Below are 25,822 nucleotides of genomic sequence, written 5' to 3'. Positions count from 1 at the left end.
CAAAACAATTCAAGTACTTTTTTTTTATTCATGAAGCTGTATCTTTTAATTCTTTTACATTTTTTATGGTACTAAGACATTGTAAATTTACAGAATGTGATGACTGGTTAACATTTAAATTCAATTGTTGCTGTATTAAAATCTCCCTGATAGATACAAATATCTCCTTGATACTAAAGGTTTGATGTCCCTGACACCCTCTGACAATCTATCACATGTACATAACACATTACAAAATTATCAAGGAAATATTGATCAATAACCACATTTACCTAACTTTTTGTGGCTTAAGTGACTGTGGCTTTTTGCTCCTGTTCACTGAATCCACAAACCAAGAAATCCAAGTTTGGTCTACAGACATGGCAGAACAAGTACTCACCTCATGTCGGGAATAGATGAGGCTGAGGCCGGACTCGTCTGAAACACAGGAGGATGTCAGAAGCTAGTCTTGATAAACCAGTGAATCAACGATAAATACTTCAAATTAAACAAACATGGAATGTAGGAGACAAAGTCCTGATGTGGTCATTGTTGATTGTATCTGGCATGACAACAAATGTCCACAGTACTGATATTTACCAGGTAGACCCAGTAGTGGGCAGGTCTTGTCCATGGCCAGGTTCAAAGACTAAAAATAAAATAATAAAATACCAGCACAACCAATTCAACAATTTAGTTGTTAATTAGCAGAACAAATTGAAATGAAATATTCATGTTTCATAATTTGAAAACATTTCTATACAGGAGATGACTAACAGGTTGCAGTATGACAAAGAAAACCACTATCCACAGTTGCCTAGCAACATAAACAAAATAACAACAGCACCTGTGAAAAACAAATTAATATTTCTAACATTCATCCTGTAATAAAAGAAAATATAACATGTAGTTCAATTGAGGCATATCATTGCTGAACAACCTCAGAAACACACCTGCCTTCCCACTGCCCATTGTGCACAAAGTCATATTCAGACGAACCCCAGCACATTGGAGAAAGTTCTCCACACAAGTTCAATTGCACTCAACCAACTCCTTCTGAAAAAAACTAATAACGTCACACATATTGTTTAGAAACTAAAACAGCCAGCAGCCCATCAATGACCTGACACAATGTTTTAGTGTTGATGTAATCCTTGTCTCTATTATCTTGATGCAGCCAGGGATTCTTGCCTCACACCTGTGGCGTGGGATGTCAGAGATGCTGCACAGAGATGCTAATGGGTTCTCACACGTTATAGAATTACCTGGCACTGAACACCAAGATCACCTGATTGGCTTGATCTATCGAAACATTTTTGCACGAACCTCACACATCATCTGCAAAGGCAGATTCAGCTGATGTCTCTCACGTAATGCTGATTTATTTGAAAACCAAATGTCTATCTGAAGAATATGAATACATTATGAGATTTTGTCTGTCTGTTATCCAAAATATGTAGATTGACTGAATGACATATTTGCTGCCAAGGTAATGAGTTAGGGAAGTGTCCAGACACAGGAGGTATGGAAACAGCACACCCTCCTGACACCAGTAGATGTGGAAACATCACACCCTCCTGACACCAGTAGATGTGGAAACATCACACCCTCCTGACACCAGTAGATGTGGAGATATCCCACTCCTGACACCAGCAGATGTGGAAATATCACACCCTCCTGACACCAGTAGATGTGGAGATATCCCACTCCTGACACCAGCAGATGTGGAAATATCACACCCTCCTGACACCAGTAGATGTGGAAACATCACACCCTCCTGACACCAGTCGATGTGGAAACATCACATCCTCCTGACACCGGTCGATGTGGAAACATCACATCCTCCTGACACCGGTAGATGTGGAAACATCACACCCTCCTGACACCGGTAGATGTGGAAACATCACATCCTCCTGACACCAGTCGATGTGGAAACATTACACCCTCCTGACACCAGTAGATGTGGAAACATCACATCCTGACACCGGTAGATGTGGAAACATCACACCCTCCTGACACCGGTAGATGTGGAAACATCACATCCTCCTGACACCGGTAGATGTGGAAACATTACACCCTCCTGACACTGGTAGATGTGGAAACATCACACCCTCCTGACACTGGTAGATGTGGAAACATCACACCCTCCTGACACCAGTCGATGTGGAAACATCACATCCTCCTGACACCGGTCGATGTGGAAACATCACATCCTCCTGACACCGGTAGATGTGGAAACATCACACCTTCCTGACACCGGTAGATGTAGAAACATCACATCCTCCTGATACCAGTACATGTGGAAACATCACAACCTCCTGACACCAGTAGATGTGGAAACATCACATCCTCCTGACACCGGTAGATGTGGAAACATCACACCCTCCTGACACCGGTAGATGTGGAAACATCACATCTTCCTGACACCAGTCGATGTGGGAACATCACATCTTCCTGACACCAGTCGATGTGGAAACAGTCAATGTTCAGGTAGCCAGGATCACCGGTGTCACCTGTTCAGGTAGCCAGGAGGACCAGTGTCACCTGTTCATGTAGCCAGGAGGACCAGTGTCACTAGTTCAGGTAGCCACAAGGACTAGTGTCACTGGTTCAGGTAGCTACAAGGACCAGTGTCACTAGTTCAGGTACCCACAAGGACCAGTGTCACTAGTTCAGGTAGCAAGGAGGACCAGTGTCACTAGTTCAGGTAGCAAGGAGGACCAGTGTCACTAGTTCAGGTAGCCACAAGGACCACTGTCACTAGTTCAGGTAGCCAGGAGGACCAGTGTCACGTGTTCAGGTAGCTACAAGGACCAGTGTCACCTGTTCAGGTAGCTACAAGGACCAGTGTCACTAGTTCAGGTAGCGACAAGGACCAGTGTCACGTGTTCAGGTAGCTACAAGGACCAGTGTCACTATTTCAGGTAGCCAGGAGGACCAGTGTCACTAGTTCAGGTAGCCACAAGGACCACTGTCACTAGTTCAGGTAGCCAGGAGGACCACTGTCACCTGTTCATGTAGCTACAAGGACCAGTGTCACCTGTTCAAGTAGCTACCAGGACCACTGTCACTAGTTCAGGTAGCCAGGAGGGCCAGTGTCACTAGTTCAGGTAGCCAGGAGGACCAGTGTCCCTAGTTCAGGTAGCCAGGAGGACCACTGTCACTAGTTCAGGTAGCCAGGAGGACCAGTGTCACTAGTTCAGGTAGCCAGGAGGACCACTGTCACTAGTTCAGGTAGCCAGGAGGACCAGTGTCACCTGTTCAGGTAGCCAGGAGGACCAGTGTCACTAGTTCAGGTAGCCAGGAGGACCACTGTCACTAGTTCAGGTAGCCAGGAGGACCACTGTCACTAGTTCAGGTAGCCAGGAGGACCAGTGTCACTAGTTCAGGTAGCCAGGAGGACCAGTGTCACTAGTTCAGGTAGCCAGGAGGACCAGTGTCACCTGTTCAGGTAGCTACAAGGACCTGTGTCACTAGTTCAGGTAGCCACAAGGACCACTGTCACTAGTTCAGGTAGCCAGGAGGGCCAGTGTCACTAGTTCAGGTAGCCAGGAGGGCCAGTGTCACTAGTTCAGGTAGCCAGGAGGACCAGTGTCACTAGTTCAGGTAGCCACAAGGACCACTGTCACTAGTTCAGGTAGCCAGGAGGACCAGTGTCACTAGTTCAGGTAGCCAGGAGGACCACTGTCATTAGTTCAGGTAGCCAGGAGGACCACTGTCACTAGTTCAGGTAGCCACAAGGACCAGTGTCACTAGTTCAGGTAGCCAGGAGGGCCATTGTCACTAGTTCAGGTAGCCAGGAGGACCACTGTCACTAGTTCAGGTAGCCAGGAGGACCAGTGTCACTAGTTCAGGTAGCCAGGAGGGCCACTGTCACTAGTTCAGGTAGCCAGGAGGACCACTGTCACTAGTTCAGGTAGCCAGGAGGACCACTGTCACTAGTTCAGGTAGCCAGGAGGACCACTGTCACTAGTTCAGGTAGCCAGGAGGACCACTGTCACTAGTTCAGGTAGCCAGGAGGACCAGTGTCACCTGTTCAGGTAGCCAGGAGGACCACTGTCACTAGTTCAGGTAGCCAGGAGGACCAGTGTCACTAGTTCAGGTAGCCAGGAGGACCACTGTCACTAGTTCAGGTAGCCAGGAGGACCACTGTCACTAGTTCAGGTAGCCAGGAGGACCAGTGTCACCTGTTCAGGTAGCCAGGAGGGCCACTGTCACTAGTTCAGGTAGCCAGGAGGACCAGTGTCACTAGTTCAGGTAGCCAGGAGGACCAGTGTCACCTGTTCAGGTAGCCAGGAGGGCCAGTGTCACCTGTTCAGGTAGCCAGGAGGACCAGTGTCACCTGTTCAGGTAGCCAGGAGGACCAGTGTCACCTGTTCAGGTAGCCAGGAGGACCACTGTCACCTGTTCAGGTAGCTACAAGGACCACTGTCAATAGTTCAGGTAGCCACGAGGACCATTGCTACAGAAATACCACAGACAGTTTGCTGTACAAGTACAACAGACGTCACACAAACATATGTCACAACTTTCTCCTTTTCATGCTGTCAAAAGCAAACAAAATAACATAAATGACATTTCATACATTCTGCTGATCAGTCTGACTTTGTTGACATGAATTATTGATCCTACACACTGATGTTGACAAGAGTTTGTGGACCATGGTTATTTGTCAAACACTCAAGGTCGACAGACCAGAAACAGAGCCCGTGCTTGAGGCCTTGCATGGACATCTGTGCAAATACCAGTGATTCAGCTGAATTCAGTATTTAAGGATAACAGGTGGTTGTACTATCACATAAACTCTTAAACCAAGGGTTGCTGTCATGGAGAAGATAGAGGCGAAATGTTGCTGAGTGCGCCAGGCCCACTGTCATCAAGTGGAATATTGTTGAATGCAGTGTTACGACAAAATAGGACAAGAAAAGATTACAATCATTACAATGATTATAATCAGAACAAGAGTGGGAACCCCAGGTCACAGGATCCTGGCAGGTCTAGGGGACATAACTCTTAACAGTGCCCAAGTTCAGACTTCAGCTTAGTGATACATGAAATCATCATCATTCAAACTTGGGAGCTGGTTTTACCATTGTGCTGTTACAGCGTAACAGTTTTCCACAATGTATGCTCCCTGGCTGTCGGAACTCTCCTGTGCATGAGTCAAATTTGTTGTTGCGTAAAGGTAAGAGAGATAAACCTCGCCGTTTGCTCTCGCAATAAGGAAAATTAGGTCTTGACCACTTGTGACACACCACATTTATGATAGTATGGTTATGATTGTTTGTGTACAGTTTAATTGGGCTGTCATAGGATAATATGTCATGAATTCGCTTTGACAAGCCTTGTAATGTGACTAAGTTTTCGCATGTTTTTTTTAAATACGCTGTCGCATTCAATTTATGTGTTCGATTTATCGTATAATTTATTGTCGCATAAGGTTATATGTAAAAGGATATTTCTTACGTTGTTTAGGTGCGTCTTTAAACTCTGTTTTAAAGCATTTTGGACAAAAAGTTGTTATTTTTGTTGTATAGCAAATTACCGTAATTATCTTAAAATGTGGACACTTTTTGTTAAACACATGATATCATATGCTAGCGACCAGGTTAAGTAACCATTTGTGTTTGTATTTTTTACAGCCTTTTACCCTTTATAAGAACATCCATCCACAGAATAAACACCTTCATATCTGATGACACTTGTACCATCATTTCTTGAATGGAAGAGGTTCGGGGTTATCTGACTTGTAGCTCGCAAGGGTGATGAAAGTACAACCATATTGCACAGCTGTTTTATTCAATAAGGTAAAGTGCTGTTGAACTACAGGGAATGGTGACAAGTTACGACTGTTATTGGTGGGCAAGGTTCCTGCTTAGGAATAAGTGAAATATGCTAAACAATGGAAACAGAAAAATTGCACCCTTTGGACTTGAGCTGAATTGGTTAACACATCATTTAGACATCTATAATTTGGGCATGAAAAAATTCATTTGGCTTCTAGTTATGTAAAAGTGTAATGCAGCATCCATGCATATTTTGTGCATTGTACACCAGGTCAAACAGCGTGACCGCCAAGTCTCATTGTTGAGGTATGGTGAGATATGTGATCAGTATGTGTACAAGGCATCCACACACGGGTCTTTCCTGTCCATCAATACCTGGCTTGTCAGATTAAAGAACTGTGCTTGCTCTTACCTGTGAAGGAGTCTTCAAACTTGCCCTCACTAACTGAGCTGCGCTGACTTTCGATGGATGTTTTCTTGTTGACATTGCTGTTAGACGACCCCCCGGAGGACATCCTCATCCGGACCCTGGTGCTGGCTTCTGGGTTGGGCAGACTCTGTGCATTGCCATTAGTCTGGTCCGCGACAGGGGTGCCGTTGTACGGAGGAGGGGGCCCATTACTGACCTCCACTACAAATGAGGGATTCACAAACTGACCAGTGTTGTCTGAGTTATGGAAGTTGGCAGACTGTAGCCGCACCATCCCACTGTCGGCGCTGTCAGAGGTGACATCCATGTTGCCGGCTCGTCTGAAACAGTGAGTGAATGAGTGAGTGAAGGAGTGAAGGAGTGAGTGAGTGAGTGAGTGAAGGAGTGAAGGAGTGAGTGAGTGAGTGAGTGAAGGAGTGAAGGAGGAAGTGAGTGAGTGAGTGAGTGAATGAGTGAAGGAGTGAGGGAGTGAGAGTGAGTGAAGGAGTGAGTGAGTTAGTGAGTGAAGGAGTGAGTGAGTGGGTGAGGGAGTGAGTGAGTGAAGGAGGGAGTGAGTGAGTGAAGGAGTGAGTGAGTGAAGGAGGGAGTGAGAGTGAGTGAAGGAGTGAGGGAGTGAGTGAGTGAGTGAGTGAAGGAGTGAGTGAGGGAGTGAGTGAAGGAGGGAGTGAGTGAGTGAAGGAGTGAGGGAGTGAGTGAGTGAGTGAAGGAGTGAGTGAGTGAAGGAGGGAGCGAGTGAGTGAGTGAGTGAAGGAGGGAGTGAGTGAGTGAGTGAGTGAAGGAGTGAGTGAGTGAGTGAAGGAGTGAAGGAGGGAGTGAGTGAGTGAGTGAGTGAAGGAGGGAGTGAGTGAAGGAGGGAGTGAGTGAGTGAAGGAGTGAAGCAGGGAGTGAGTGAGTGAAGGAGTCAGTGAGGGAGTGAAGGAGTGAGTGAAGGAGTGAGTGAGTGAAGGAGTGGGTGAGTGAAGGAGTGAGTGACTGAGTGAGTGAGTGAAGGAGTGAGTGAGTGAAGGAGGGAGTGAGTGAGTGAAGGAGTGAGTGAGAGTGAAGGAGTGAGTGAGTGAGTGAAGGAGTGAAGGAGGGAGTGAGTGAGTGAAGGAGTGAGTGAGTGAAGTAGGGAGTGAGTGAGTGAAGGGGTGAGTGAGTGAAGGAGTGAGTGAGTGAAGGAGTGAGTGAGAGTGAAGGAGTGAGTGAGTGAGTGAGTGAAGGAGTGAAGGAGGGAGTGAGTGAGTGAAGGAGGGAGTGAGTGAAGGAGGGAGTGAGTGAAGGAGGGAGTGAGTGAGTGAAGGAGTGAAGGAGGGAGTGAGTGTAGTCATATAGAGAATGGAGAGAGACATGACACATAGAGATGAAAAAAACTGAATCTGCATGAAAAGAAAAATTAGGAACCACTTTCCTAACCTGTGGTCCTTAAAGAAAAAGGAGAAATGATGTAAGTTGTTATATACACATCAAAGCTGTCAGCATATCGATATACATGGGCCTTGTCATAATACACTGATTAATTGATATACATGGGCCTTGTCATAATACACTGATTAATTGATATACATGGGCCTTGTCATAATATACTGATTAATTGATATACATAGGCCATGTAATGATACAAAGATAGAAATCTGTCGATATACAGTGTTTCATATAACTTGTCATCATACAACACTGGAGAGAAGGCAAAGGAGAAGAGGAGGGGGAGTGGAGAGTGAGTGAGCTGGGTTTAATGCCTCTTTCAACAGTATTTCAGTTATATCATGGTGTGTCAGCTTAATGTGATGCAGGTCTCAGACGTTTACCACTTTGGTGAAACCCACAAGCACCGGTATGGTGTTGACAAACCTAGAAACATAATTAGGGCGAACTGGGTTTCGAACCCACAATCATAGGTTTCTGGCGTGCCCAAGGGATGCAACTGCACTGCGAATCACGGCACCTTAGACAACTGGGCCACCATAGGAAAAGGAGAAGGGGAAAGGTGGAGAAGGGGGAGGGGAGGGGAGAGGGAGGAAGGGGAGCAGAGGAAAAGGAGAAGGAGAAGGGGGAGGGGAGAGGGAGGAAGGGGAGCAGAGGAAAAGGAGAAGGGGGAGAATGGGGAGGGGAGGGGAGGGGGAGGAAGGGGAGAGGGAGGAAGGGGAGCAGAGGAAAAAGAGAAGGGAAAAGGGGGAGAAGGGGGAGGGGAGGGGAGAGGGAGGAAGGGGAGCAGAGGAAAAAGAGAAGGGGAAAGGGGGAGAAGGGGGAGGGGAGAGGGAGGAAGGGAAGCAGAGGAAAAGGAGAAGGGGAAAGGGGGAGAAGGGGGAGGGGAGAGGGAGGAAGGGAAGCAGAGGAAAAGGAGAAGGGGAGAAGGGGGAGGGGAGGGGAGAGGGAGGAAGGGGAGCAGAGGAAAAAGAGAAGGGGAAAGGGGGAGAAGGGGGAGGGGAGAGGGAGGAAGGGAAGCAGAGGAAAAGGAGAAGGGGAAAGGGGGAGAAGGGGGAGGGGAGAGGGAGGAAGGAATGTGATCAGAGGAAGAGACGGGAGGAGGGGAAAGGGGAAGATGGGGGGGAAGAGAAGGAAGGGGAGCAGAGGAAGATGAGGAGGGGAATGGGGGAGAATGGGGAGGGGAGAGGGAGGAAGGGGAGCAGAGGAAGAGAAGGGAAGAAGGGAAAGAGGACAGGGGGAGCAGATAAGGGGGATGGAAGGAAAGGAGAGGGGGAGGGTGGAAGGGAAAAAAAGGAGAATGTAGAAGGGGATACACTTGGACATGAACAGTGAGCATGTAGTGGACAAAACTGGACATACACTATACTATTTCTCACAAGTGCTGTGACAACATTTCCTAAATTGTGAACAAGGATGTTATGAAGAGTGTCCCTCCTAAAATGAGAAAAAAACTGACAGACGGACAGATGACAAAGACCCATAAGCTCACACTGGCGATGTCACCATCCCTAAACCATCTGTAATTTTATGAAGGTCAAAGTTAAATTTAATTACTTAATGAAATTACATTTAAGCCAACCAATCCCTGTTTTGATCATTACATATCCACAAATAAAATATGTAAATATTTGTCAAAGCAACTCAAGACTTCCTAAGTGTCTAACAATGTCTACTTACTTGAGGAATCTCATTGTGAATTGTTTTCAGTCGGTGCCTGCCAAGGCCACATACTGTCATATGAACCAATCCACCGAGATAACAAGTCCCTTTTCACATCTCCACCCTAATTACTATAATTACTCTAATAATACTCTCTCAAGTTACCAGCACTGAAAAGTGTATCACTTTCTAATCCACAAACTTTCTCTTTAACATGTCGTATGCGATGTCACTACATGATACAGAACACAGAAGTGGATACTGGAATAATATAGCATCTAATTACATCTTATTATGTAAATCAGTACATTCAAAGTGAACAAAAATAATTAACAGTCAGATATGTATGTATATATGTGTGTATGTAGGCCTGAGTCTGATGAAAGGAAGCTAAAGTTTGACAACAATAGCCAGGCATGACCAGGATGTACGATGGCTGTAGTTCAAGTATTATCACTGCAGATGTGTATTTAAAACACATCTGTGATGACATTCTATTGTTTGAATGCTCCATTATTTTAGAGTTGATAGTGCTCTCTGCTGCTGTTGCCCGTTCTCTGTCGTGAACTGATCTTCACAATACAGGTTTTATGGCTCTTTAGAATGTTTAGTTAAAGTTTGAGAGTTGAGATGTGTTTTAAGTAAGGGAATATCCTCATAACTCTCCATTCCTTAACAATAATGGGCCTTGGTCATTGTGCACTTAAGTGAAGTCTACAGGCCGTGTGTGCTGTCTGACATATCAGATAACCCCTTGGATTATCCAATATAAGTATTGGCAATTAAGATTTTTAGAAATTTTATGGTGACAAAGGTTGTCCATATGAACCTTGATGACGGTAAAACCCAATCTTCATTCCCCACAACGGCTGTGCAATACTCTCCATGCCTGTCATACATGTGAGTCAAGTTTAAAAAAAGATAGTAATTGATATCCACACCCTTTTAAATATGTGCATACAATCACAAAACATAATGTCATCTACTTCATTATACAAAAAGATGTTACCGTAATCGATGTAATAAGCACCCACAGCGATATTTGCTAAATATATTAGCTAGTGAACAATCCCAATTAACACCCCTTCTGATTGATCAATGTACACAAGACTTATTTATTCGTGTATAAATCGCACTCGTTTGTTATATGCACCCACAATTATGGTCAATTAAATTCTGGAAAATATATCTGTCGTGTATAACACGCACAGATTTTATTTTTGTATCATTTCAGGCTGTCAGCAAAAACCACGAAATGTACAATCTTTCAACTCTGTTTTTTCTCTCACCAAACTTCTAATAAGATTCTAATAAGAACCCCCTATTTCTAATTTTGAGATCGCTCTAGGCGTTTATTACGTCGAATACAGTAATACTAAAGATTGTAGCAATGTGTTCGATTACGCATAATGTTTGAAAGCGCACGTAAAATCTCCAAATCATCATCAAAGATTGTATGAAAATATTCCTGAAATAGCAAAAGGCACCAGTTCAGTGTATGGCTCATGTGTATACAATTTACAAAGTTTCACGAACAAAAATATTGAATGTTTTTTTTAGTTATGCTCCAGAAACAAAACATGACGGATGTTTCTACATCCTGCAAAACTTTGTTTGGAGGGGGGTAATAATGTTTGAGCATTATCCACTCAAAACATGGAACTCATTCAACAACAAAGAGTTCCTGTTTGATTTCGGATAGTACAATGGAGAAAAACATGCTGTGTTTTTTTCAATACAGAACTAGGTTACCTTGTTAGATATAGTTTATGTCGGTAACGTTACAGATAGATTCAACTGATGCTGTTAAATCTGCAGGTAACCTGGCATATACTCTTGAAGCACAGATGATTGATTATCTTATAAGTAAATTCTTATGCTCAGGAAAAGGCATATGAAACAGCTTTGTGTTATCTGAGACATGATGATGAAACTTACACTGTACACTACATTATTATGGGATATCAAACAAGCTTCCCATTAAAATAGGAAGTTAATGTCAGGAGCGGAAAAAAAATTCATCTGTCCCAAACTTTTGTGACTGACTGAGAAAACCTTTTTCCGAAGGTGCAACACTTCCTGCATGGATACATGTGAACTCGAAACTACTGAATTACGAGGGGAATCAAACCTAACAGCCCACTTTTGTCACATTATAGCTGTCTTTCACGCCCCTATTGTGATATCTGCATCTCTCACATCCATAAGCCTTGATCTCCGTTCAGCCTTGAGTAAGAGAAGTAACTCACACTATAGACATCAGCGTTAGAAATTGGCACTAGTCTATAGTCCTTGCCAAACTGCTCAATAGTTAAGGTGTCATAAGGACTAGTAGAATTTCGCCATTATTAAGGATTTTGCTGTATGATATCATTATAAGGACTAGTGGACTAAAACAGTCTACCATTGCTGCAGTAGTTGACCTACGGTACATGTATTAGCTCACCCTATAGACATCCTATTGAAAGTTGTCTATCACTGCTGCTCTAGTCAACCCACAGCACATTACTGTGACATACTGTCACCAATGTAGAAATCCCTCTCTTCTTCACGGTAGAGCTGTCACAAACTTTCAGACCAGGTTTACACAACCACAAAATATGAACTCAACATAATCTTCACATATATTTTCTTTGTTATATCACAATCCTGTAGTGTTATGTCGACCAACAGGTGGCTCTCCAGTGAAAGGTTGTGGCTACTGATGCGATGCGAATGGCATTCCAGTGCCTGTGTATTCAAAGGACAGCCCAGGAGACCATGACACACAATCATAGGTTCTGTCCCTTTCAGAGAACAACATCACGTCACTGATGTTCTGAGGTAACATGAGTCATTCAAATATATATATGACTTTGTTCAGACATGATCGAATTTAATCTCTGCATCAAAGACAACATTGAGAAAGTAAGGATAAGATATATGGATGAACAAGTTCTTAATTACAATTAGGAGCGACGTTTCGGTGTAGGTTCTAACACTGTTACCAAGCAAGTGAATCCTAATTGTAATAAAGAAGTTGTTCATCCATATATCATATCCTTACTTAGTACTCCAACTTCTAAATGCCGCTCAAAGGAACATTGAGAGAGATGTTTACTTGCAAACCCTCATGCAGACTGCCAGATCATTAAGAAGATGAATGCTAGTTGGGATAGAAATATCAATGATAGTGAAAATAAATATAACAATCACCCCAATTCTATTCTCACCCCTTTTCAGCTCCATCAGCAGCCTTTGTGCGTCCCCTTTTCAGCTCTGACATTAGAAGAGTTGAGGGATTCTTATCACCTTATAGAACTACTTTTATTGAACCTTCTAGCTGACTATATTCACACATTAGACCAGTGTCACAACTTGGAGTGGTGTCTGCTGCTGTCTATATCAGATCTCTCAGCTGACAGGAAGGAAATCAACACTCAAGTCTTTACCCTTCATGATGACTTCACACGATTGTTGTTGCAGTTGATTCTGAGCCAGGAATAACCCCTTCTGCATAGACAAATTGATCTCACAACAGTACGGAGTGGTGGGGTAGCCTAGTGGTTAAAGTGTTCGCTCGTCAAGCTGAAGACCCCAGTTCGATTCCTCACATGGGTACAACGTGTGAAGGCCATTTCAGGTGACCCCAGGGCGGTAGTTTAGCCTGGTGTTTAAAGTCTTCGCTCGTCATGCTGAAGACCCGGGTTTGATTCCTGACATGGGTACAATGTGTGAAGGCCATTTCTGGTTTCCCCTGCCATGATATTGCTGGAATATTGCTAAAAACGGTGTAAAACCATACTCACTCACTCGGGTGTCCCCCGCTGTGATATTGCTGGTATATTGCTAAAAGTGACATAAAAACATACTCACTCACTTGGCGGTCTGTAAATATCGAGTCTGGACCAGACAATCCAGTGATTGATATCATGAACATCGTTCCACGCAATTGGGATCGATGACATGCTTCAACCTCCTGATCCCGTTAGTTGCCACTTACGACAAGCATAGTCGCCTTTTATAGCAAGCATGGGTTGATCCATGTCATCGCATCCCAATTGTCTGAAACTAATGATGTCAATCACTGGATTGTCTGGTCCAGATTTGATTATTTACAGACCGCCATCATATTGCTGGAATATTGCTGAATGCAGCGTTAAACAACAATCAAACAAACATCAGATACAAGTTCTCACTACCACTGAAGACATTCCATTACAGGTCACGTCAGAATGACCTTTCACAATCTTTAATCTTTCACAAACCAATAATGACTACCAGGAAGTGGACATTAGCCACAAAGAAAGCAGTGTTCTTGAGCTTTGCGACACGTTTCAAACTTTCATTCCAGACTATGCTTTTAAAAGTATTTTGAATCAGTCATACAGCCCGTAACAGTAGTTCTGTGTTAAACTTTGTAGGTTGTATGCTTACAAAACATAGTCCACTAACAATGTAATATAACAATATGAATATTTCCTTTTTCTTTTTTCTATTACAAAGTGTTTGTTATCTATCGTGTAGTTATACGATTTTCGATCACGAGCGTTGATATAAGGGTAATGCTATTTTTCAGGGCATTATCATTTGCAGAAGCCTGAGGTCTTCTATCAACTGCCCAACGAAGGAGGGCAGTTGAAAAGACCGAGGGCTTCTGCAAATGATAATGCCCTGAAAAAGAGCGTTACCGTTATTATAGCTAAAATGGATGGAATTTGTTATCAAATAAAAAGAAACAATAACATCGGTTTTGAAACATTTACTGCAATCAACACGAATGTCACTGACCACATTTTACAAATATGGAAACGTCATAGAACAAACTGGATGACGTCACTATAATGCGTGACGTCATTTTCTCTACCCTATGACGTCACCTAACAACGGGCTTGATAATGGCCCGTCGTCAAGCAATATGAGGGCATTATCAAGTTACAGTGGCCCGCTCATTTCTGATAACGTGCGGGCGGTTTAATGATAATTCTATCCATTTTAGCTATAATACTACTTAATTTAATTCATCCGACATACTCATTAATCAGACATGATCATATGCAACCTGCCATGTTGGATTAACGAGACTGTATTATATAGGGGCTTGACACTTATGTGCCCCATCGTAATACACACCTATAATACATCATTGAAAAGGGAAAAGAGATGATTCTTCCAAGATCAGGTTCTTTATCAGTGAAACAAAAACAAATCTGTGCAATAAAACATAAACTTGTATATTGTATGTTTGAGTATGATGCCGTATTGTGTATCCCACCAAGTGAACTGTTCCCCAGGAGCACAGCATGCATGACTGGACAGCCTCCTCAGGTTGCAGTCTGAAGCTCAGTGACCTTCATCTCAGGAACACCTGGTATGATGATGATGCTTGTGTAACAGTGAAAGCCCCTGAATCTCAGCTGTTTCTAACCTTGCCACTGTTATCTCACCTTACTCCTTGGTCTACTTATACTATACCAATTTCCACCTCACCCCCAGGCATCCCCTGTATGCCCCCACACCTCCCTGGCCATCTGTATGCTCTACCATTTCCACCACCGATACACACCTCCCTGGCCATCTGTATGCTCTACCATTTCCACCACCGATACACACCTCCCTGGCCATCTGTATGCTCTACCATTTCAACCACCGATACACACCTCCCTGGCCATCTGTACGCTCTACCATTTCCACCACCGATACACACCTCCCTGGCCATCTGTATGCTCTACCATTTCAACCACCGATACACACCTCCCTGGCCATCTGTACGCTCTACCATCTCCACCACCAATACACACCTCCCTGGCCATCTGTACGCTCTACCATTTCCACCACCGATACACACCTCCCTGGCCATCTGTATGCTCTACCATTTCCACCACCGATACACACCTCCCTGGCCATCTGTACGCTCTACCATTTCCACCACCGATACACACCTCCCTGGCCATCTGTATGCTCTACCATTTCCACCTCACCCCCTGCCATCTCCCTTACCCCCATACACCCCTCCCTGGCCATCTGTACACTCTACCATTTCCACCTCACCAGCAGCCATCTCCCTTACCCCCATACACACCTCCCTGGCCATCTGTATGCTCTACCATTTCCACCTCCGATACACCCCTCCCTGGCCATCTGTACACTCTACCATTTCCACCTCACCAGCAGCCATCTCCCTTACCCCCATACACACCTCCCTGGCCATCTGTATGCTCTACCATTTTCACCTCACCAGCAGCCATCTCCCTTACCCCCATACACTCCTCCCTGGCCATCTGTATGCTCTACCATTTCCACCTCACCAGCAGCCATCTCCCTTACCCCCATACACCCCTCCCTGACTATCTCTATACTCTACAATTTCTAACTTACCCTGGCCATCTCCAATGACCCCTGTATACCTCTATCCCATCAAGATACCCTTCAATAACAAGTTGTCACATGATAGATTTTAAGGAAGCCAAGTGATATACCAACTAACCATCCAAGCATGGTGCAACAATGGGTGCTCCACCCAGCCCCTCGACAAGCAGTTCCTCCTAGACCTGGTAGTACCACGGCACAACAACATGCGCTCCACCCTGACACTGAGAGGCAATTCCTTCTGTACCTGCTGGTACCATGGCTGAGACTCACTATGACCATGAAGGCAGCCATTATCTGACCAGAGGCCACCACCACATCACTCCTACATCAGCCTCAAGTATCATAAACTAGTGCTTTATTGACACTTTGGAGAAACGTCCCGTGAAAGGAATTGTAGGGAACCTGCCACACTGATGTATTCCATGAAACTCATGCTAGTTTACTATTCAGCGTTCTGCTTCAGGGTATGTGAACAGCAGTGTTCAGTATGGGCAGAATGACAACCGTGAGGTCATGACCAAATGATGACCAAAACATCAAAATGAAAAACTGAGGGGGTCCCCAGATTCAATTACTGCAACAAGAAGCCTCACAGATCCTGGGACCCCGTTAATTCTAACACTGCAAAAGCAACATTGTGAAACAGTTGTGGGTCATATATGGATGCTGACCCAGTGTTGTTCACATTAAACACAAAGGATGAAAGTCTTGTGTGTGTAGCCATGATAAAAAAAACCTGTGAAGATCCGGGTTAGAATAGGTCTTCAAGAACTCATGCTTGCTGTAAGAGGTGACTAACAGGATCAGACGGTCAGGCTCGCTGACTTGGTTGATCCATGTCATCGTATCCCAATTGGGTGGATTGATGCTCATGATGTCAATCACTGGATTGTCTGGTCCACACTTGATCATTTACCGACCGCCGTCATATAGCTGGAATATTGCTGAGTGCAGTGTTAAACAACAAACAAAATCAGAATTCATGAAAAAAAAGAGTAAAATACATGGAGGACCAAAGGATCATTCTTGTATCTGACCCTCAGTCTTTTTATCTATGCAGCTTTTATGTATTTAGAGGGGTACAAAATATCTGAGATTCCAAACATTTATTTATCTCAACAAAACAGTGACAAATCTGTACATTTTAATATTTTATCGTGTCTGGTAACTTTGCAATGTTGCCAGTCTGGTTGTCTGACTGAAATTTTGGGAAAATTATACATTGTCTGTTAGCTTGTATTTGTTCTATATATTGAGTGTGAAGTGATGACAATCAAGGTACAATGTATGACCTACTAATGTTAGCCTGACCTGACACTCCAGATGTACACTGAGCCATCACCTACTGATTCAGACACACGTTACTGTCATTCCCTTCATATATATAATCATAACCTTCCAGGGCGGTTCACCTGGTACTTCCTTTGTTGTGCCACTGTGACTGGGAGGTCATTACAGCAAGGGGGTGGTCACAGGTGTACCCAAGCCGCACACTGAAACCTTGTTTCTTTGGAAACCCAGTAATCCAGACAATTAATGCTGTGATAGGTTTTAATATACCACCCAAACTAAGTTAAAGAACACCACATTAATGTCACATGCAGTCTTCCCGCTGGCTTTTGAAACTGAAACTTTTGGCAAATCTAAATATTACCAGTTCCCCCCAATTTTTTGTCAGTCCAAACTTTCAACAAATAAAAAATCGTATGAAAATTACCTTGTTTTAATTCTTTCAACATCATGTTCAATGCACTGATGCCATCTCTGTAGTAACATACTAAGATCTACACGTCATTCACACAAAGTTCTGTCACAAGTTTTGTTTTTTAATATTTCGAGGCTGAGTCGCTACAAATATATATTTAACCCCGAAGCAAAGCAAAATGTTATTCCCCCCTCAAAATCGAAAAGAGGAAATCCTGATGGTAACCTGACTTCGTTTGAAAAATATACTTACATGAATATCACTGATGTCTTGTTCAACAACAAAGATTTACAAGGTACTTTATTTGCCTGTCCACAGGAACTGGCAGTCACAAGAAGTACTGGTCCAAGCCGATTAAAAATTTGAAAATGGAACAAATGAACATTCTGGAATGGCTATACGACAGATTGTATGGATTCAGTCATAAATCCCATCACCCTCATTCGGAATGCTCTGTGTTAACACATTCATGGTTGCATGATCATAAAATCACATTCTGACTGTCACTTTCATGGTCTGGTAAGCGACGCTCTGATTGGTTGGATGAAAGGTCGTTTTGACATGACCCGTAACGGGATGTCTTCAGATCTTTGATCCGATTTTAATGAGATTGAAATATAGTAAATATAATTGGAAAACTGTCAGTTTCAATTAGGGAACTGTCACCAACATTTAGAGATGTGGCTGAATATCGACAACCTAAAATACCTGGCTCAGTCGCTGGTCAAACCGTGTTATGCAAGACAACTGTCACATCTTATTAACTAGTGAAGGAGAACAACTTATATTTTCAATTCTGGTAAAGAAGGAAAAACAACTTCAAGTGTATCGTGATAAATCTGGCGTAATGTTCTAGTTTTCTTTGCTTGTTTGTTCTGTTCGGGGGTCAGCGAGCCCAGATCTCCCTGACTGAAGTCTGCTCAGTGTGTGAACACCAGGAATTCTCCTTCTCATCAATTATTACTCAATGATGGGAATGTGGGGATCAGGCAGCCATGGGTCAGTGGTCAGGGCAGCCATTGGTCAGTGGTCAGGGCAGCCATTGGTCAGTAGTCAGGGCAGCCATTGGTCAGTAGTCAGGGCAGCCATTGGTCAGTGGTCAGGGCAGCCATTGGTCAGTGGTCAGGGCAGCCATTGGTCAGTGGTCAGGGCAGCCATTGGTCAGTGGTCAGGGCAGCCATTGGTCAGTGGTCAGGGCAGCCATTGGGTCAGTGGTCAGGGCAGCCATTGGTCAGTGGTCAGGGCAGCCATTGGTCAGTGGTCAGGGCAGCCATTGGGTCAGTGGTCAGGGCAGCCATTGGTCAGTGGTCAGGGCAGCCATTGGTCAGTGGTCAGGGCAGCCATGGGTCAGTCAAACAATTACTTCTAATCTCCAACCATGCTGACAAAGTACTGCCCATCACCATGTCCTACCAACACACTTTCTCACTTATTACTTCAAACAATGCTGACTTGGTTGATGCATGTCATTGTATCCCAATTACATGGATCGATGTTCATGATGTCAATCACTGGATTGTCTGGTCCACACTCAATAATTTACAAACCGCCGTCATATAGCTGGAATATTGCTAACTGGGAGTTTAACAACAAACAAACACACAAAACAAACTTGAAACAAACACTTTTCTGGCCAAAGTCTCGCTCACACGGTCAAGATCAGACACCCCATCTTACACAAGATGTATCTGTCTGTGCGCCTCCTTCACAGTGAGACCGCCTCCGTGGTCTAGTGGTATAGCGTCTGCCCGGAGAGCGGAAGGTCTGGGGTTCGATCCCCGACCGCATCATACCAAAAGACGTTAAAAGATGGTACTTGTTGTTACCCTGTCTGGAGCTCGGCATTAAGGGGCTAAAACAAGGACTGGTCGGCTCTGAGTCAGTATACTGTGTCTGAGTGGGGTATTCATGTTAAACTGCGGCCTGGTATCTCAGTGAGCTAGCACTATAAATTGGCATCTGTCCGGACTAGTACAAGCAGCCACACAAACACACGCACGTACATGTACATGCACGTCGCTATATAAGTGCAATAATCTTGGACGCGACGTTAAATCCCATTTCACCTCACCTCACCTTCACAGTGACTGACCCAAGCTTGTCAGGCTGTAGAGATCATCATGGGACTACCGCTGCTCTCAACAGTATTTCAGTTATATCATGTCAACATAACGTGGGAGGAAAGCCCAAAGTGATGCATGTCTTAGACAATTATCCCTTCGTGCAACCAAGGTACAAGTATGTTACTGACAACCAAAATACAATATCAGAGCTAACTGGGATTTGAACCCAGGATCACTGGTTTCTCGTCAATCATCAATCATCTGGTCTAAGAGAGGCAACTCTGAAGAGCAAACAGAGGCGCCTTACATGTCTATGTCACCGTAACCCATTAATCTATGACGCTATCTACACAAAACCTTGTTAGTTTTGTGTCTTTGTGTCTTGAGTGAAATTGAAAGTCTTAATGCATATCTCTGCTCAGCTGAACTGAGAACAGGCTTTCCTTTCTGCATGGGAATTGATAATTGTGTTGTTGGCTATTAAAACATAGTGATATGTTGGTGTGTTTTCAACTTTTTATTACAGCATTACCCTACCCCTAAGAAATTACAGTGAATCAGGAGCACAATGTCCAAAAACTTAACCCTACTTCTTTACGGAGAGTATAATGTCATAAGCTCAGCTGTAATTCTTTACTGATGCTGTTTAACATGGTACACATACAGGTTTTGCTTGTTCACATTTCCATGACGAGGTGATGTCACAAACATCCTCTTTGCAAAGCTGTAGACAAATCATGCAGATGAGGTGGTAAGTAATCCCCCTTGCTGTGCATTCAATTTTCTAAAAAGCCACTGATCACCAATGTTGATAAACACAAGATAATGAGTGAGTGAGTGAGTGAGTGAGCAGAGTTTGATTCTGCCTTTAGTAATCTTCCATGAAGATCATGGCAGGTGACACTACGAAGGGGGCAGTGTTAAGGGCTGGATAATAGTCATCAACGTCAAGGAAGTATGATCATGGTGATTTACAAAATACAAAATAACAAAATCCCCAAAGTGAACTACGTCAGATTTATAGGAAGTGTAAATCTAAAAGTTTTTTCTGTCCAGTAACGATTCAATTTTGTATTGACGTCATCAGCTTTACTGATATGGAGTCTTTGATGACACCTCCCTGAAGGCCCCCGGGTCAGTGACAAGGGGAACACAAATAACCAGTCGTTGACTGGAAACATCATAAATAAATCCTACGTCTAATAAGTTGGATATTTATAATTCGATGGCCCATGGGTTTGTATACCCAAGTCCTTCACTGGTGGGATTCGGGTACACATCTGACTGAATCCAGGGTGCAGCACTGCCTTGAACTGTACCTGCCATACGTCATCAGTCAGTCAGGTGAGGTGATAAGGGGTTTGCATTCAAGACTATTGCACCTCTGTGCGTGCTCGTGTGAGTGCCAATACTAGCATGGAGGAGCACTGACTTGAACTCTAATGCATGCCACTGACTGCACCAAATAAGGTGGTGGTAGCCTCGTGGTTAAAGGGTTTGCCTGTTCTCTAAGGCCCTGGTTCGAACTCCCACATGCGTAAATTGTGTATTGGTGTCCAACAGTGACATTAGTTAAATATCGCTAAAAGAGGCTTAATGCTCAACTCATTTGGAATACAAGAAAACTTGTAGTTCACTGAAAATGTTGAATACCTCAATTTGAACAATATATTGCCTGTTTGTGTAGAAAAGATAACTGATCATATTTATTTACTGATGATAATAAAGAAAGAACATGTATCTAAGTAAACCTACAAGATGGATAGGGTATAATGTTCAGATTCCAGATTCCACAGTCTGTGCATTATCATGATATTGTAATAGAGTTTCAGAAAGGAGCAAACCTTCGGGAAAACATATCTCAATATTCATGCCACATTACAGCTGAGGACAAGATCTTTGTTTGTTTGTTTGTTTGTTTGCAGTATTCCTGCTGGCTTTTTAAACTGCCAGTCCACCAGGACTGGCAACTCTAAAAATTACCAGTTCCCCCTAATTTTTGTCAGTCCCAACTTTCAACAAATGAAAAAACGAATGAAAATTACCCGGTTTTACTTTTTTCAACTCTCTTTTTTGGAATATTTCGCGACTAAATCGCTCCAGATATATATTTAACCTTGAAGCAAAGCAAAATATCTTATTTAATAGCACTAAAAATAGACAAGGGGAAACCCAGATGGCAACTGACAAGCTGACTTTATTAAAAAAATATACTAATATGAATATCGCCAATGTTTTGTTCAGCAACATAGATTTATAAGGTACTTTATTTGCTGGTCCACAGGGACTGGCAGTAACATGATTACCGGTATAAGCCTAATGTTACCGATAAAAAACTGGTAATTACCGGTAAACGGGAACACTGGTTTGTTTGATTGTTTAACGCTGTACTCAGCTAAATTCCAGCTATATGATGGCTGTCAGTACATAACAGAGTCTAAACCAGACAGTGAGAGAGTTTGATTATACGCCGCTTTTAGCAATATTCCAGCAACATCCAGGCAGGTAACACCAAAAATGGGCTTCACACATTGTACCCATGTCGGAAATTGAACCCAGGTTTTCACACTTCACACATGAATTTGCCGAAATTATGTAGAAAATATTGAATGAAGTTTTGAATAAATCTAATAAAATAGATTACTCACATAAGTCCATATATACAATGAACATTTTTTTATAACCAGAGAGTGTAATAACAGGATTAAATTGCGTACTTCCATACAGATTTGTTGACATGGTATTTCTGGTGTTACATGCTCATGGTAATGTCATTAGTTTGTGTGGGGGAAAAAAACATCAAAACTCATTGTGGTGTGTTTATGGAAAAAAGGTTTGCAGTATACTCAAGAAAACACAATATATTTTATGAAAGTGACCCTTGATTTTATTCTTTTATTATTATATTTATACATGCACGTCCACTGGTAACTGTCAAATATGAGGTAGACGTGAACCAAATTACAAATATACTACTCAAAATTTGATAAGGATCGTAGATATTTTTCTTAATAAAAAAACAAAATAACTGCATAACTGGCAATATTGTGTTCAAGTGAAATCAAAAACGTCTCCAACACACGTGCACGTGCATTTCATGCCATGGCAAATGCGTTTCACATCACAGTTCATGCTTTTGCTACCATTGCACGATTTCCAATCAGGCAACGGTGTCTGATTCATTCTGAAACTGTAAACTCAATTGAGTGTTTACACTACGTTTATCTACGCAATGCCCCCTCAACGTGTAAGGCGTCGCCTGACGACAGAACAACTGGGCAGATGTATTGGAATGCTTGATGCTGGCTATTCACAACGTGACGTTGCCAATGCACTAAACGTCAGCCAGAGCGTTGTAAGCAGGGCCTGGTCCCGACAGCAAAATTTTGGTACAGCAGCACACCAACATGGGGGTGGTCGTCAGAGGTCGACAACCCAACGCCAAGATCATTTTGTGGCTCTTCAGGCACGACGTCATCCCTTCTGGACAGCAACCAGCCTACGTAACGACCTCCTGAACGCCTCGGGGGTGAATGTGTCCACTCAGACAATACGGAATCGTCTTCACAATGCAGTGTCTCTACTCGAGAAGGGCATGTGTCCGAATCCCCCTGACTGTTCGACACCGGCGGGAGCGATTGGAATGGGCTGAAGATCATGTCTCTTGGACACGGAACGATTGGGTTCCAGTTCTGTTCACCGATGAGTCCAGGTATTGTTTGGACTTTACAGACAGGAGGCAGCGGGTGTGGCGACGACAACGTGAACGTTTCCATGATGCCAACATCAGTGAACATGACCGTTATGGTGGTGGTTCCATCATGGTCTGGGGTGGAATCAACAGAGATGGAAGGACAGATCTTCATGTCCTGGAGAGAGGAACAATGACGGGGGTGAGGTACCGGGATGAGATCCTCGATGTTTACGTCAGACCCTACGCTGGTGCTGTTGGCCCTGAGTTCATCCTGATGGATGATAACGCCCGTCCTCATTGCGCCAGGGTGGTTGAGCAGTACCTTGAGCAGGAGACAATTGTCCGCATGGATTGGCCAGCGCGCTCGCCGGACTTGAACCCGATTGAGCATGTCTGGAACATGCTGCAGGTTGCCCTTTCACGCCGTAGTGCACAACCCACGACTTTGGCAGAGCTCGGACATGCCCTCGTGGAAGAGTGGAACAACCTTCCCATTGGGAACATCCGGGTGCTTATTGACAGCATATCTCGACGTTGTCAGGCCGTCATTGATGCAAGGGGAGGTCATACTCGATATTGACACTTCATCAACTAAGTGTAATGATGGACTATCCCTCATAACTGTGTAATTCTTTCTCTTGTTTGCTGTTCACATTTTTTAATGAAATGCCTTTTGGTGTTTGCAGATTTCAAACATTCCATATTGATACAAGTTCATGCCGTTCATGAATTTTCATTCATAACATGATTAAACACGTTTCTGAGTCAGAGTCATGTCTTTTGTTATGTTTGTGGTAACTTACACACATATCACCTAGTGATCCTTATCAAATTTTGAGTAGTATATTTTCGGATCCCTGCATATACACATATCGTATTCGACATAATACCCCCACGGCGACATATGCTAAGATATTGGCAAGTGAACAATTAGCACCCCTTCCGATTGATCAATGTACACAAGACTTATTTATTCGCGTATAATACACACTCATTTGTTATATGCACCCTAAATTATGGGCATTTAATCGTGGAAAAATATATCTGTCGCACATAAACATTTCAGGCTGTCAGCATAAACCACGAAATTTATCTTTCAACTCTGTTCTTTTCACCAAAATAACATTCTAATAAGAGCCCCCTATTTGTAATTTTGAGAGTGCCCTGGGAGCTTATTACGCCGAATAAGGTAAGTAGTTTCTGGCTACATCCATCTTTGAAAACCACAAATTGAGTTTGAAACACATACTTTCCATCTGACTTATTCACAAAATCATTCATAATCCATGCAAAAGCTATTGTTATTTAATTATGAACTTTATGAAAGGTCCAATTAGTTAAAGCTAGAGGATGTTTCCCTGTCAGCGACTGATGGACCAATGGACCACAGTCCACACTGACTGCTGCTGGACAGGGATCCTGGGGAGGTCCCGCTTACAGAAGCACAAGTGATGGCCGGGTGCACAGCGGACCCTGAAAGTCTTCAAGTCCCTACTTGAATTACAATACAACACTCAACACAACCTTGGGAAGACACTCTCTCACTCCTGCCTTCAAACTATACCTGATTTATATTAATTCAGAAAACAGCACAAACATGTAAGTGTATTTTTAGACTAACGCTTAGTCTCTGAAATTATATAACTGTGTTAGAACCAAATAACTCCATTTAAACTGAACATGAGTCCTGGAGAGATAGGAGATTCAGACTTTGAACCTGAGGACTTGATGACTTTTGCACCACAGAAAGGGCTGGGCGGAAGGGAAAATAATATGGTTCAGGGACTGTGAGACAGACTAGTATATTTCCAATATATTAAATCGGCACAAAACCATACTCACTCACTCACTCATGAATTTATTGAATATGTTTATCTTTTATCTCAAACACCTTTTCTAACTATCACACTTCACAGTGTGCGACAAACACTTACTGTCGGAAAGCACACGCTAAATATCCAATATAAGTAAGTAAGTCACACTTCTGTCACAAAAATAAATGTCTAATCATTCTTTGTTTGTTACATCATTAACCCAAGTAAGTGATGTATAACAATATAATCACCTGGAAAAAACCTTAAAGGGTCTGAACATAAAATCAATTTGCTAATCTCCAAAAATCATATTTTAATTTTCACAGCATATATCATGAATATAAAAGACAGAGTAATAAAATATTTAAAAAAGTAAAAGAGATAATCCACTTACTTTGGCATGACTGTAGCGTAATGATGCTAACCTTGCTCCAGTGTAACAAAGTGATGAGGCTGTACAGACAAGGTTACTAGGAGCGTGCACAGCGCTACCTCAGGGGCAGGGAAGGACGTACACAACCAGCCTATCAGCTGATAGCCAGCACTGTCACTCAAGGCCTGGGAAACACAGCCTTTGTCATTCCAATACCAAGCCATTCTATTACAGGTGTAAGTGAGATTGTACGATGTACACGAGCTGGGGGGACAGCCTTGGGCTAAGTACAACAAGTGAAATGAACCTTATATGTAGCCGGTAAGTAGCATCACTGGAGGGTGTCTATCACAACATGTGTGTACCACAGGGTATGGAGCGGGGTAGGGAGGTGTCACGTCCCGGCCCCAGGGACAACAAAAGCTACATCATGTTTGTTATGTAACACATGGTCAATTAAACAGTGAGAGTTTACACAGAACTCCATCAACTTTGAACATACATGAAAACGGATGCAGTGTTATGACCATGAGCTACTTGCTGCAAAACATTTAGTAAAAT

General features: G+C 43.3%; 1 protein-coding gene across 3 annotated transcripts in view; it reads right to left on the bottom strand.

Moving 5' to 3' along the window:
- Window positions 1-25,335, bottom strand: part of LOC139449617 (solute carrier family 4 member 11-like) — a 51,322-nt gene extending 25,987 nt beyond the window's left edge. Inside the window, exons 1-3 of one of the 3 annotated variants that reach the window (XM_071231091.1) lie at window positions 25,283-25,335; window positions 6,178-6,515; window positions 380-417 (exon numbers count right to left, since the gene is read on the bottom strand). In XM_071231091.1, coding sequence (XP_071087192.1) covers window positions 380-417; window positions 6,178-6,515; window positions 25,283-25,290 — 384 coding nt within the window. In that variant the 5' untranslated portion in view covers window positions 25,291-25,335. Of the gene's footprint in view, window positions 1-379; window positions 418-932; window positions 1,006-6,177; window positions 6,516-12,473; window positions 12,593-25,282 lie in introns of those variants that run through there. The other 2 variants (XM_071231090.1, XM_071231092.1) reach the window with 2 other exon arrangements.
- Between the last annotated feature and the right edge of the window lie 487 nt (window positions 25,336-25,822).

The sequence above is a fragment of the Haliotis cracherodii genome, unplaced genomic scaffold (assembly GCF_022045235.1).
Source record: "Haliotis cracherodii isolate W230 unplaced genomic scaffold, xgHalCrac1.p SCAF_8, whole genome shotgun sequence".
Classification (NCBI taxonomy): domain Eukaryota; kingdom Metazoa; phylum Mollusca; class Gastropoda; order Lepetellida; family Haliotidae; genus Haliotis; species Haliotis cracherodii.
The sequence above is the reverse complement of the archived record's forward strand: the minus strand, read 5'-3'. Positions and strand labels throughout refer to the sequence as shown.